The sequence below is a fragment of the Perca flavescens genome, chromosome 10, assembly GCF_004354835.1.
Source record: "Perca flavescens isolate YP-PL-M2 chromosome 10, PFLA_1.0, whole genome shotgun sequence".
NCBI classification, from domain to species: Eukaryota; Metazoa; Chordata; class Actinopteri; order Perciformes; family Percidae; genus Perca; species Perca flavescens.
Window position 1 is genome coordinate 33,281,538 of NC_041340.1, and position 12,741 is coordinate 33,294,278.

The 12,741-nt window shown below is 38.9% G+C and overlaps 1 protein-coding gene across 6 annotated transcripts in view; it reads left to right on the forward strand.

Annotated features, from left to right (window-relative positions):
- The window catches only part of il1rapl2 (interleukin 1 receptor accessory protein-like 2), a 602,282-nt gene that overhangs the window by 567,313 nt on the left and 22,228 nt on the right, over window positions 1-12,741 (forward strand). For all 6 annotated transcript variants that reach the window (XM_028589415.1, XM_028589418.1, XM_028589417.1 and 3 more), the window contains one exon: window positions 12,455-12,595. In XM_028589415.1, the coding sequence (XP_028445216.1) occupies window positions 12,455-12,595 (141 nt within the window). The remainder of the gene's footprint in view (window positions 1-12,454; window positions 12,596-12,741) is intronic.

The window sequence follows — 12,741 nt, forward strand, 5'->3', positions numbered from 1 at the left end:
CGTCAGCCAACAGACATGACAATTAGAATAGGTTCTGGGCTGAATAAGGGAGTTACAACGCTATGGTTAGAGCTTTTTTAATAAGGTGCAGCAACTAACAATAACACATAAAGCATGTCTTCATCACTGTAAGAAGAGGTAACACTATTACACCATGTACACCACATATCACATATCACCATATATTGCTCCGGCAATGGTGTTAGCAAACTGAACAAAAAAAAAAAAAAAAAATGGCGGCCGTGAAACCGAAACAATGAGCTTAAGTATGATAGCTGACTTAAGTTTTTATTCATAAAATGTCATATAGTTTGTAGGTTCATGTTGGATATTAGATTTAAGATTCAAGATTCCTTTCATTGTCATTCAGCAAAACACAGCAATGTAAAGAATGAACGAAATTACAAGCATGGCTCCTTTTAAAAATGAATTACAGCTCTATGAATTAATATATTATGGCATGCAGTTTAGGAAATTATTATATATACATATGTAAAGTCTGAATATATTGAATGAAAGTCTGAATATATTGTATGAACCTTGAATATATTGAATGAAAATCTGAATATATTGAATAAATGTCTGTATATATTGAATGAAAGTCTGAATATATTGAATGAATGTCTGTATATATTGAATGAAAGTCTGAATATATTGAATAAAAGTCTGAATATATTGAATGAAAGTCTGTATATATTGAATGAAAGTCTGAATATATTGAATGAAAGTCTGTATATATTGAATGAAAGTCTGTATATACTGAATGAAAGGGGTGTTGACATTAGCCTGATGAAAGGGACCTGCATGACCAGAGAGGTTCCTTTCATTCGGTCTTCCACAATGAAAAACTGAACAAACTAACAAAAACACAAGATGGCGGCAGATGATGACGTCAGACTCCATTTCAACTTTCATTCAATATATTCAGACTTTCATTCAATATATTCAGACTTTCATTCAATAGATTCAGACTTTCATTCAACATATTCAAGGTTCACTCAATATATCTGGAAATTTTAATTAAATATGTTCAGACTTTCATTCAATATATTCAAGGTTTATTCAATATATTCAGACTTTCATTCAATATATTGAAGATTCATTCAATATATTCAGACATTCATTCGAAATATATAGACTTCCATTCAATATATTCAGACATTCATTAAATATATTCAGACTTGCATTCAATATATTCAAGGTTCATATATATATATATATATATATATATATATATATATATATATATATATATATATATATATATATATATATATATATATATATATATTGTGATGATGCTGATGCACATAAATGCCAGAAAACAACTATCTACATTAGCCGTTATATTTCGCTCGTAAATTAAATTTACGTTCAACCACTTATATTTGTCTTTGTTGACACCCGCCATGTCTGCAAAGAAAGCTGAAATTACCTAAAACTTATTTTTTGTTTGCAACCATAAAATGACCTAAAACGTAATCGCAATTCATTATTTATTCGGCAAATAACGTTTCTATTAGCGTTTATTGCATACGATGTTTACTGAATATGAGAAAATCTGATGATCAAATGTAAAAACTTTGTGTCCAGTTTTGTCCTAAACAAAACTGTTGAACCAGCAACAGACTGAACTTTAAGTTTAAGAGACTGAACACAGTCACGCTGTGTTGAACAGCGATGTATATGAACTAACTACACAGTCAGTGAATATTAACCTTTAAATTGAACTGAGCAAAACCATTTGAATGAGCAAAGTCATTTGTAATTTCCACCTCTAACGTAGGCTACTTTTTGAAAAGTTCACTAACCTGGCTAACTAGCCAGCAGACTGTTCCGGTGCCTCCTGGCCTGAAGCCTTGAAGCTAATAGGGTCAGATTTGGGCTCCTGAACACAACATGACAGCCTAAACAAAGCACAAGGTATCCTAAGTTAGCACAAATTAGTAAAGCTTGATTTCATGCACTGTGTGATTGAATTAGGGTGTGCTCCCACCCTGCGGTGACCCAAGGTAATGGGTTGATGCATCTATGTTGCATGCATGCACTCCCACACACACACACACACACACACACACACACACCTACAGTACACACACCATGCACATCTACTTATTGTAACTGACAGAGCAGAAAGAGCTGCCTTCAGCCACCATGACGAGTCTTGCTAGAAAGAAAAAAATGGAGGGAGGGAGGGAGACTAATAAGAGCTGACAAAAAAGAGGAGGGATTGAAAGAAAATAATAGACAGTGGAACAGACAGTGAGTCATTCAAAGGTTCAAAAGGTTTCTGAAGGTTTGAGCTTGGGTTCGTCACAGGCTCCGATCTTATTTGCTGCATCTAAGCAAAAACTAGATTCACAAAACAGTGAGGACTGATTTGGGATGAGGAAGGGAGGATGGGAGTTACAGCCCCAAACTCCCCTTCAACCCTGTTCACACTTAGGGCACGGGCAATCCCAAAACTGTTCATGTTTCCTAAGAACAGAATAAAACAGCGTGCAACAGGCTATACAGTATGTTTTCTCCTGTTTGGTGGGTGTGTCAGAGATGTCACCCAATCAGCAGCGACGTGTATGTGAAGTCGTGGTAATAAAATGGCAGTGCGATTTCGCACACAGCAGGGTGTTCAACGCACCCCAGTTTCAGTTTGAATAAACATTTTGCTTCGTTTTGTCGGTACTTAGTCACTTCATGCGTCTTGGACCAATCAGGTAGCTCCCACATACTAAAAAAAACGTGCAAATGCATCTGAAAAGCCGTATCAATATCAACTTGATATCTCACTCAAAATTAGCAGTTATTTTCCCTTTCTCTTGTTGTTATTGTAACTAAACTGTTAGAGTGCATTTATGTGCATTACTACCACCCTCTGGATTGGAGTGGGGCTTAAGCAAATCTGCCTGCTACCTGTGAGAAGCAGGACAGATGGAATCAGATGTGTGATCTGGCAGCAGAGATGTAGATGAGTGTATAAGAAACTGTCTAAAATCTCATCCGCAACACCAGACACTTGAAATATGAAAGTGTACTAAATGGGGCCATTGAGTGATAATATCTACTTAATCTTCGAAAAAGTCTCACTTTTTTTACAAAAATGTAATAAGCTATCTAGCTTTTCTCTAACTTCTTGTGGAAAAACAAGTATCTCAACATGAGGTCCATTTACTGTTCTGGAGTATCCACTCCTATCACAAGATCTTCACCGACAGATGGAGTTTGCCCAGTTGCCATTTAATTGTACTGTAGATATTAAGTTTCCATTTTTTTCTGAGCACTTTAAAGGGTTACGGTTAGACCTTTGCTCAGGTTGAGGTTGGGTGGAGCCGACTTGTCTTGGACTCGTTGGTATTTGGACTCAGACTTGTCTCGGACTCGGGCCATTGGACTCGCCAAATACACTAGTTGTAGTAGTAATCCAGCACTATATGCTTTTTTTCTAAAGTAACTTCCTCTTTCAAAACAAAACCGTTGATGAAGCGCGCTTGATCAGAAAACAGGTGTTGGTTTAAATCCATCTAGAACAGGCATTAACATTGGTCCCCTGGTATACACCTGGCTGCATCATATACCTCAATCATCAGGCTTCAATCATTTTCATTTTGGCCACTGACACATTGTCAGCGAGCACTTTGTGCCATGGATTCTTTAAGATAAGTATTAATTTCAACAATGGGAACATACTATATATCATTTTTAGCGACACATGTTGCTTATTTGTTTCATTTTCCATTAGCAGTCCAGAATGTTCTTAGAATCAAACTCAACATCTAAAACGTGAAGTAGCACTTCCGCCTTATGTGAAAAATATGGCCTAATTTGATCCTACAGTGGTCCCGCATAAGCTGTCACGACGGTGATCAACAACTAGTTCAATCAACCCAGGGATTCCCAATCCAGCGACGTGGCACGTTTACATAAAAGAGGCGGGGTTTGCACAGCATGACCAATTGCAAACATCTACCAGATTTTGAAATTTTGTGAAAGTTCTTGACAAAAAAAACAAGAAACTACCACCACTGTACCATCATTAAAAAAAAATACAACTTATTAACCTTTGACAGTTTTCTCTGTTTTGCAGACATGTGCCTGATGTATAAATTGACCCAAGATCTTGCACCAACCCCACTCAAGCAATGTGTGTCATTTTGCAGAGATAATGTAAGGGTCACCAGGGCTTCTGTAAGAGGTTACTGTTACACTCAATTTAGGACGACTACATTTGGTCAATCAGCTTTTTCATTTACTGTAGTAGAAAAGTGGAACTTAATTCCACTTCACATTAGAGATTGTGTAAGTCTCAGCAGTTTTAAAATGTCCTTAAAGACTTGGCTGAAGACGAATCAACTATGTGATCATTGATCTTTTTATAACATGGAATGTATATTTGTATATTGATCTATGTGTGAGTACTGCTTGTTACATGTTGTTTGTTAGGTGTTATCTGTTTTGATGGTATTGTCTGTATTGTTTATATTGTCGTTTTATCTCCCTTGCCCAGGGACCACAGATGTAAATTAGCTGTATAGCTAACTCTGGTACAGGGCCTGAACTGTGCATGGTCTAGGGTTGAACGATTAATTGCATTTGCGATAATATCGCGATATGTTAAAACACGATTTCTTAATCGCAAAGGCTGCGATTTGGTCTCGATTTGGTGACTCGCGAGAGCAAATCAGTCTGCACTCCGCAGAGAAAGCATCAACTTAGCACGCTAGCGCTACACCGTACCTTGAGCTGATCTCTGTCATTCAAACAATTCTGAGTTGGTTTAAATCTTTTACAGCTATTTTAATAAAATGAAGGGTTTTGTTCGGGCTCGAGTCCATACATGCAGTTAATGGATACAGGCACACAGAACTGAAGGCTTGGTTGGCAACGAGCTAGCTCTGATTAGCGGTTAGCTCCGGTTAGCAGTTAGCTCCGTTATAAAGATATGGCGTGGAGGAGCTGCCACTGAGAGGGGTATCAATCAGACTGATAAATGACGTTCGGGGAGCTTTCACAGCAGCGTGGCCGCGGTGATCAAAGGTTTTATTAGTACAGTTAATCCCACAGCAAGACCACCAGCAGCTAACGTAACGATAGCCGCTCTGAGCTAGTGCAATGTTGACGTGTCATGCACACGGCACGCAACTTCACGAGGGGGAGGGGCTGGAGGCAGCTCCTCTCAGTGCACTGTAAAAAACTACTTGCGTGTGTGTGTGTGTATATATATATATATATATAAACTATATTTTTACTTATTTAACTGTCTAGTGTGTAATTGTGTGTTGTTCATACTATACAATGATTTATTGTTTGTCTTTGTTGAATAATACAGAAGACAAAGAGCTTAAAAAAATAATCGAATATCGAATCGCAATCGCAATATTTGGGGAAAAAATGCAATTAGATTATTTTCAAAAATCGTTCAGCCCTAGCATGGTCCCTGACAAATAAACTAATAAAATCCCCCAAAAAATATTTTACATAAGAAGAGCAAACTATAATTCTACATAAATATGAAGAACACAGACACGGTTCATAGTAGAGGTGTTGAAATTAATCAAATAATCGATGCATCGAATCGTGGACATGGACGATGATGCATCGATAATCGGCAGGCTCATAATCAATTATTTCGGTTTACAATTTAATGTAGGCCTAACAACATTTCTGTTTACATATTCTGGTATGTTTTGCACATTCAGGAAGTGCCATGTGCTCAGTGCTGTAGTTTTATGTATCCAATTTATTTAGTATTAGAGCATTGCAGAATGTTCTGTTTTTGAAAAAATAAAATTTAGAAAAATGTATTTGATGCATCGAGATATCGAATTGAATCGCTGACATGATAATCGTAATCCAATCGGCAGATCAGTGAAGATTCACACCTCTACTTCATAGTACAGGCCTCTTGTCTCGGACTTGTCTTGGACTCGACAAAGGTGGACTTGACTACAGCCCTGGGTGGAGCTATGTTGGGATTATGTGAGGTCGCCATCCTTCATAAACTTCTAGTAAAGAAAATGGGGAGAGTTCTCCCGCCCTGACAGGAACAACAAAACTAACGGGTGAATGAGGGAGATGTCAGTGTTTATACTGTATGCCAACACAGATCTGAGTAAAAGGTCTAATCAGACACAATAACTGGGAACATGCCGTGTTGGAAGAAGTATTCAGATCCTTTTACAAGTAAAAGTCCTGCATTGAGAATGTTACTTAAGTAAAAGTATGTAAGTTTCATCAGGAAAATGTACTTAAAGTATTAAAAGTAAAAGTACTCAATGCAGAAAAATCCTCGCATTTTAGAAACTGGAAACGATCACAACTGTTCTGTCAGCTAAGTGTTTAATCAGCTAATCATTTCAGCTGGACTTGTAGTTTTATTGTTGGGTAGCTTCATTTATAATAAAACATTGTATTTTATAAACTACATGTGTTTTGCGTGCAAAAACCTTAATTTGTAAAGTAACTAGTAACTAAAGCTGTCAGGTTAATGTAGTGGAGTAAAAAGTACAATATTTCCCTCCCCTGACATGTAGTGGAGTAGAAGTAGAAAGTTTCACTTTAGGAGGTTTTTTTAACATTAATATGAGTTCCCCCAGCCTGCCTATGGTCCCCCAGTGGCTAGAAATGGTGATAGGTGTAAACCGAGCCCTGGGTATCCTGCTCTGCCTTTGAGAAAAGGAAAGCTCAGATGAGCCGTTTTGGAATCTGCTTGTTATGAGGTCATAAGGAACAAGGTTACCTCCCCTTTCTCTGCTTTGCCCGCCCAGAGAATTTGGCCCACCCATGAGAAAGAGAGAGATATCATGGCTTGAAAAAACATGGCAGTTGGTCAAGGCCACACCCCCACCCTCCACCTTGCCCTCCTCTCTCCTCTTCAATAGCATTTAAAGCTACAGACACAGAAATGGCACATCCTAAGGAAAGCTCATTGTGGGACTGGCTCTAGTGGCTGTAATTCTGCACCAAGGCTAAATTTCGGGCAAGAGACTTCATACAGTATTAGGGGACCACTAAGGCCTATATAAAAGCATCCAAAAAGCAGCATGTCATAGGACCTTTAAGTACAAGTACTGAGTAAATGTACTTGCTTAGTCACATTCCACCACTGGTAGCATGGATGTGGCGGAAATACTTCTTGTGTTGGCTTAAAAGCTGACTCAATTTTGAGAATATAATTTAGAATCTATGTCGACTGGAGTTTGGAGAGAAGTTGAGAAGCTGAGGTTTTTCTCTTCAGCTTCTAGTTGCCTTCACAGAAACTGCATCTCAAGGCATTTTACCATCTTATGGTTCCAATGAAAGAAGGGACAGATGGTACGTCTGAAGACAAACTTTATATCTATTTATATTTCATCACCATTGTTGTTTCTTGACAAATTGCTTTGGCAACAGGTGCGAAATGCTTTTCTAATGAAGCCAGTGGATGAAAACTAAAAGACAGAGAGAAAGAGAGTAAAGCGTGTGGAATTCAACAAGGTGTGTTTGGTTGTTAAGAGAGACAAAAAGCACGGCAGGGAGAAAAGTTACATCAAAAATCTCATTCAAATTTCCTTCAGCATATTCCTCCCCCACAAATGCACACGCCTCGACCATTACCGTCGTCTTCTCTTTGTATGCCCAATAAGTAAGAAAGCATAATTAAAATTCAACGTTCAAAATTATGCTCCCATTTTCCTGTGTACTGATATCGGGAGATGGCGGCAAGTGACTCATTACTAATGAAAAATATCTGGGAAAGATAGATGGAGTGGGGCGTGGCGATAGAACAGAGAGAGGAACACGAGGGAAGGAGGGAGGGGATGGATGGATGGAGGCAGGCGGAGATGGAGAGAGAAGCAGAGGTTTTTTAAATGTGTCTCGTACTAATGGAAGCAATTTGAGTTCACTTCACTGCAGAGCAAATATTTGGTAATTAGTTAAATTTCACTATTTTTCTTCCCCCCTCGGACGGCCATTCCCCAATCCCCCCCACCTCCTTGCCTCCACCCCCCTCCCTCCCTATCCTCCAGTCTGTCGCTGTCCCACCTCCTTCTAATACTGTGTCTCTGTGTGTAGGTAAAGCTCAGAGTAGAGTTGGAGAGACGTCTACTGGTGAAATGTTGTAACTTCAGACGGATTACATACTGTAAAAAGATTGGTGCATTGTGGGATATTATTTCAAAGAAAATAGGTAGATCGATACTAACCCACTTCAACTATATTTTCAAGAAGGGCTTAAATAGAAGGCCTGTATGTTCTGCCCTTAAAATTCTCCATCTAATGAGACGCAGTTTGATAATACAACCACAAAAAGAAAAAGGAGATTCTCAGGTTTCAAAGAAGAAATGTCCCCAGGTGGCTAATAGCATGCATGAAATGATAATATGGCACGGCACAGTCAATTTGGTTTATTTATTTGCACAAAACACAAAAAAATAAACAAAATACAGGAAATAACATCAAAATTTAAATGTATCAATGAGGAAAGAACACATTGGCAAAACACACACAAAAAAGATAAAACTAGAAAAGAATTGTCCCCTCAGGTCTTATTTTGGAAGGTCTTAACAGGAGTTTTTAATTTTGGTCCAGGCTGTTGCGCCAACTGTATCACCATGCTGTTTAAAACAATAAGCCATCTTTTTGACAAAAAATCCCTAAAAATTGCTGGTTTTGAGACATTTGAAGCATGTAAGCATTTTACAAAATCACAAACTTTCCCCACAGTGCTGTACAGAATGCTGACAACATTTACATGCACAGAATATTCAATTTTTTGCCCTTATTCCGAAAATGACAATATTCCGATTAAGCTGTTTACATGGGTAATGAAAGTGAATATTCCACTAATATTCCTGTTTACATGTAGCTGTGCAAAATATGATTTTTTTTCAAAGTTTTCCAGCGGTGCGGGCTTGTTGGACCGTGCAAACACAGCATCCCTCCATATCATTCCTTCAACCAGCTTCTTGAAAAGGTCGTCGTAACGATGTGTGCGCATATTCAAAAACCTGTTGATATCCAGGTCTTTGATAATGTTTAAAAGTTGCTGTGTTCCTCCTTCTTATCGGGTCTGCGGCCTTGGTGAGGCAGGCTGGTTGGTTTGTGTACAGCAACCATAGCAACGCACAGAGCTGACCATAAGCCGTAAACAGGCAAGAGGCCGTAAACTGGGCTAAAAAACCCAAATTGAGACGCATATTCCGAATACGTTGTAGAATGCCTCTAAAACCCGAATAATACCAGAATATCCCACATGTCTTAATCGGGAAAAATGCTATATTCGGGAAGAGGCCTTCTTCGGGAATATCCAACCGGAATATGCTGTTTACATGACCTGTATCAAATTCGAAATATTGTCATATTCGGAATAATAGTGGAATATCGGTGTGCATGTAAACGTACTCAGTGTGAAAGAAAGTGGTGGAAATATTAAGTACACTTTTGAAGTACTTTACTTGACTACTTCACGACATTTTAAAGCAGTGGTTCCCAAACTTTTCCATGTTGAGGACCCCTAAAATGACACAAATGAGACCACGGAGCCCCCATTTCTCAGGATTTTGTCCCAAGGTCCCCCATCCGATAGGATTTATAACAGAAAGTGTATGCAACCCGTGGCCGAAACAGTCCTACATTCTGTCATTGTGTAACTTATGGATGGAATTATAGTGAGGAACCCCCTGGAACCCCCTCAAGGACCCCTGGAGGTCCCCCGACCTCACTTTGGGAACCACTGTTTTGGAGGAAAAATATGCTACTTTTTGCTCCACTCTACTTCACATTACAAAACATACTATACATTTATAAAATCTATTGCCCAACAGTATATAAAACAGTAATAATTAGCTCCACCTGGAACAACCCCAACATTAAAACGCTGCTTACATTTTAATGCATCAGTAATAACAAGTTTTTTTTTTTTTTTCGGAAATTAACCAATTCTGGTATTATACAATGTAAGCTTTTTTTTAATATTACAGTTACTATAACGTGTACAATATGTTGTTATTAAAATCCAGCTGATGATTGTGAGCCTTTATGCTCACTACAGCTCTGATCGGTGCCTTCAGAGTGGCAGTTGTATGAAATGTCCAATGAACAGAGGGAGAGCTTACATTGTGACATGGAGGCTGACTGTTGCTATTACACACTATCAACAAACTGACAAGAGAACATTGAACACTGGGATTTGCAGTGTGATCAGAGATATAACGTTGATTCTATGTTTTTTTTCTCACAACTTTTGTATTTTTTTGTACCTTTTGTACCTACCCTTTGAAGCAAGTTATAAAATCATCATACAGTTCATTTTTAAAATGTTTGTGATAGCCTTGAGTCTGTCTGTCCGTCTGTCATTAATTAATTCGTTATTGTCATTATTAATCAATCAGTAACTTGAATGTTAGAGGGGGAGAAGTACACACTGTGTAGTGAGTAATGGAATTGTAACAGCCAAGAAAAAAACCGATGCCAGCAGGATATATTCTCCTCCTGCCCTCCGATCATTACTGTACATGTGACACTGTACCAGACCAGTAGGTGGCGCTGTCCTCCAAGGTGGCAACAAACACCTGCTGACTGCCGCCTTACAGTAATGATGGCCCACTGGAGGTTTTAATCATGTCAGGGGATACGTTTCAGCTTAGTTAAAAAACAATTCACTTATGCTGCATTGATAATCAGACAAGATTGTGTATATACTGTAAGGTCAATTAAAAAACACCAGTTTTAAAATGAAGTGGTAGGGAAAAGTCATAGGGAAGAGATGAGTGTGTGTGTGTGTGTGTGTGTGTGTGTGTGTGTGTGTGTGTGTGTGTGTGTGTGTGTGTGTGTGTGTGTGTGTGTGTGTGTGTGTGGGAGAGATAGTAATAGATCATATTTCCTATGGTGTCATTCACCAGCAGTGTTCCATTAATCTCCCATACACTCATATTGCCTATGATAGCACTATCATTCATACGTACAAACACACACAATCTGAGACTGTGTGTGTGTCTGTGTGTCTGTGTCTGTCTGTCTCTGTGTCTAACATGCTGACATGAGGTCATCTGTCTCTCTCAGTCAAGGCAACATACTTTGTGTTGAGGCTGACTTTGTGTCTTTTGCGAATTCATATTCTGCACAGGTGGTTCCTTTGATTTTTGTAAATTCCAGTTTAACTCACAACTTAGGAGATCATCACCAAACACTTGCAGAAAAAGCGTCATCCCTAAATCTCAACGTAGACCACAAGTTATAACAATTGCAGTAACGGCATCCCTGTCTGCAGCCGTCTCATTCACTGCGTGTGAAACCGTTCCCGATGCTTCCTGTTGAAAGGTTTAGAGAAGCGGCTGTGTGCTGCTCTTCACCAGAGGTGGGATCATTTACCCTATGCCTATGTGCAAAACTAATCTGTTGGTCCTCATCCTCTAAGCCCTTTTTCTTGTGAATGTAAAATTTACAGTTTGAAAACACTTCCAGAAAGCAGACTGTCAGCGCTACTTTCACAAGGAGAAAAAGCTTAAAGGATGAGGTATAATTGGTTTGGCAAATGTGAATTGGGTTAGCATCCGGGACTACATTTATGGGAAGACAATAACCCTTGACTGAAAAATCTTCTGTTAAGGCAAAAAAAGAAGAAATAACACAATCCACCTCCTGCTCCTTTTTCACAAGCAATAAATACGCCATTGCTCAATCAACACATTGACCTTGCTGAATCATTTTGATGAATTCCTACTGTATTGTTTCCCTCCACTTTAGCATTTACTATTCTCCTGTAAATGCCTCTTGTGTCCTGCTCAATATGAGCACTTTAAATAAACTGAGTAAGTTATCAAACAAGTTAGCAAACAGTTTGCCTATTTTACTTACATATCCAACAGAAACAGAGCAACATGGGCGTTTCAAACGTCGTGAGTCCTGTATTCACTGGTTTGGTCTGCAAACTTTACACTAAAATATCTGTCTTTCTTTGGCTTTGCAAAGTGTTCCACGCTGAAACTGCGCAGAGTAGTATGTTACAATAATTGCACTGGCACTCCACATGCAACCGTTTCACATTACAGGGACTCTTGTCACTCAATGTTGACATCAAAATACTGCCTAATGAAGCTTTCATCAAATGTCAAACTGTAATATTCATTCAGCCTCTGACCTCTGATCTCCCCGCAGAAGAGAACAGGCCCAAAGGGAATTTCTGTACGAGCAAATGAAAGTTACATAATTACAAAGATAATCGCTCTTGACAAACGGCGTGTTTCTGTGGCCATATTAACATGTCTTACGTGTGTGTGTGTGTGCGTGCGTGCGTGCGCTTTATCGGCGGGAATGTTAGGCAGACAGTTAACAAAGCTTCTTCATACAGCGTGATTCCTCAAAAACCATTTGTGACTGTCTATTCTGTTTGTACAAATGTCTATTTATTTTAGAAAACTTCCCAATCTGATTGATGTCTTTTCTACCCCTCCCCTTTGCTGTATCTCTCTGACTGTAGATATGTATCGTCTGGAGTTGGCTGGTGGTCTGGGGGTCATATTGTTGCTGCTGGGAGTCCTCACGGCACTGTATAAGTGTTACAACCTGGAGATCATGCTCTGCTACAGGAGACACTTTGGAAGCGATGAGACGGAAGATGGTAAGCCTGTTTGTGTGCTCGCTTTTGCTTCGGGACGATGGTAAGGCAAAGCAAGGCAAGGCAGCTTTATTTGTATAGCACATTTCAGCAACAAGGCAATTCAAAGAGCTTTACATGAAACATGAAACATTAAAAACAGTTAGAAA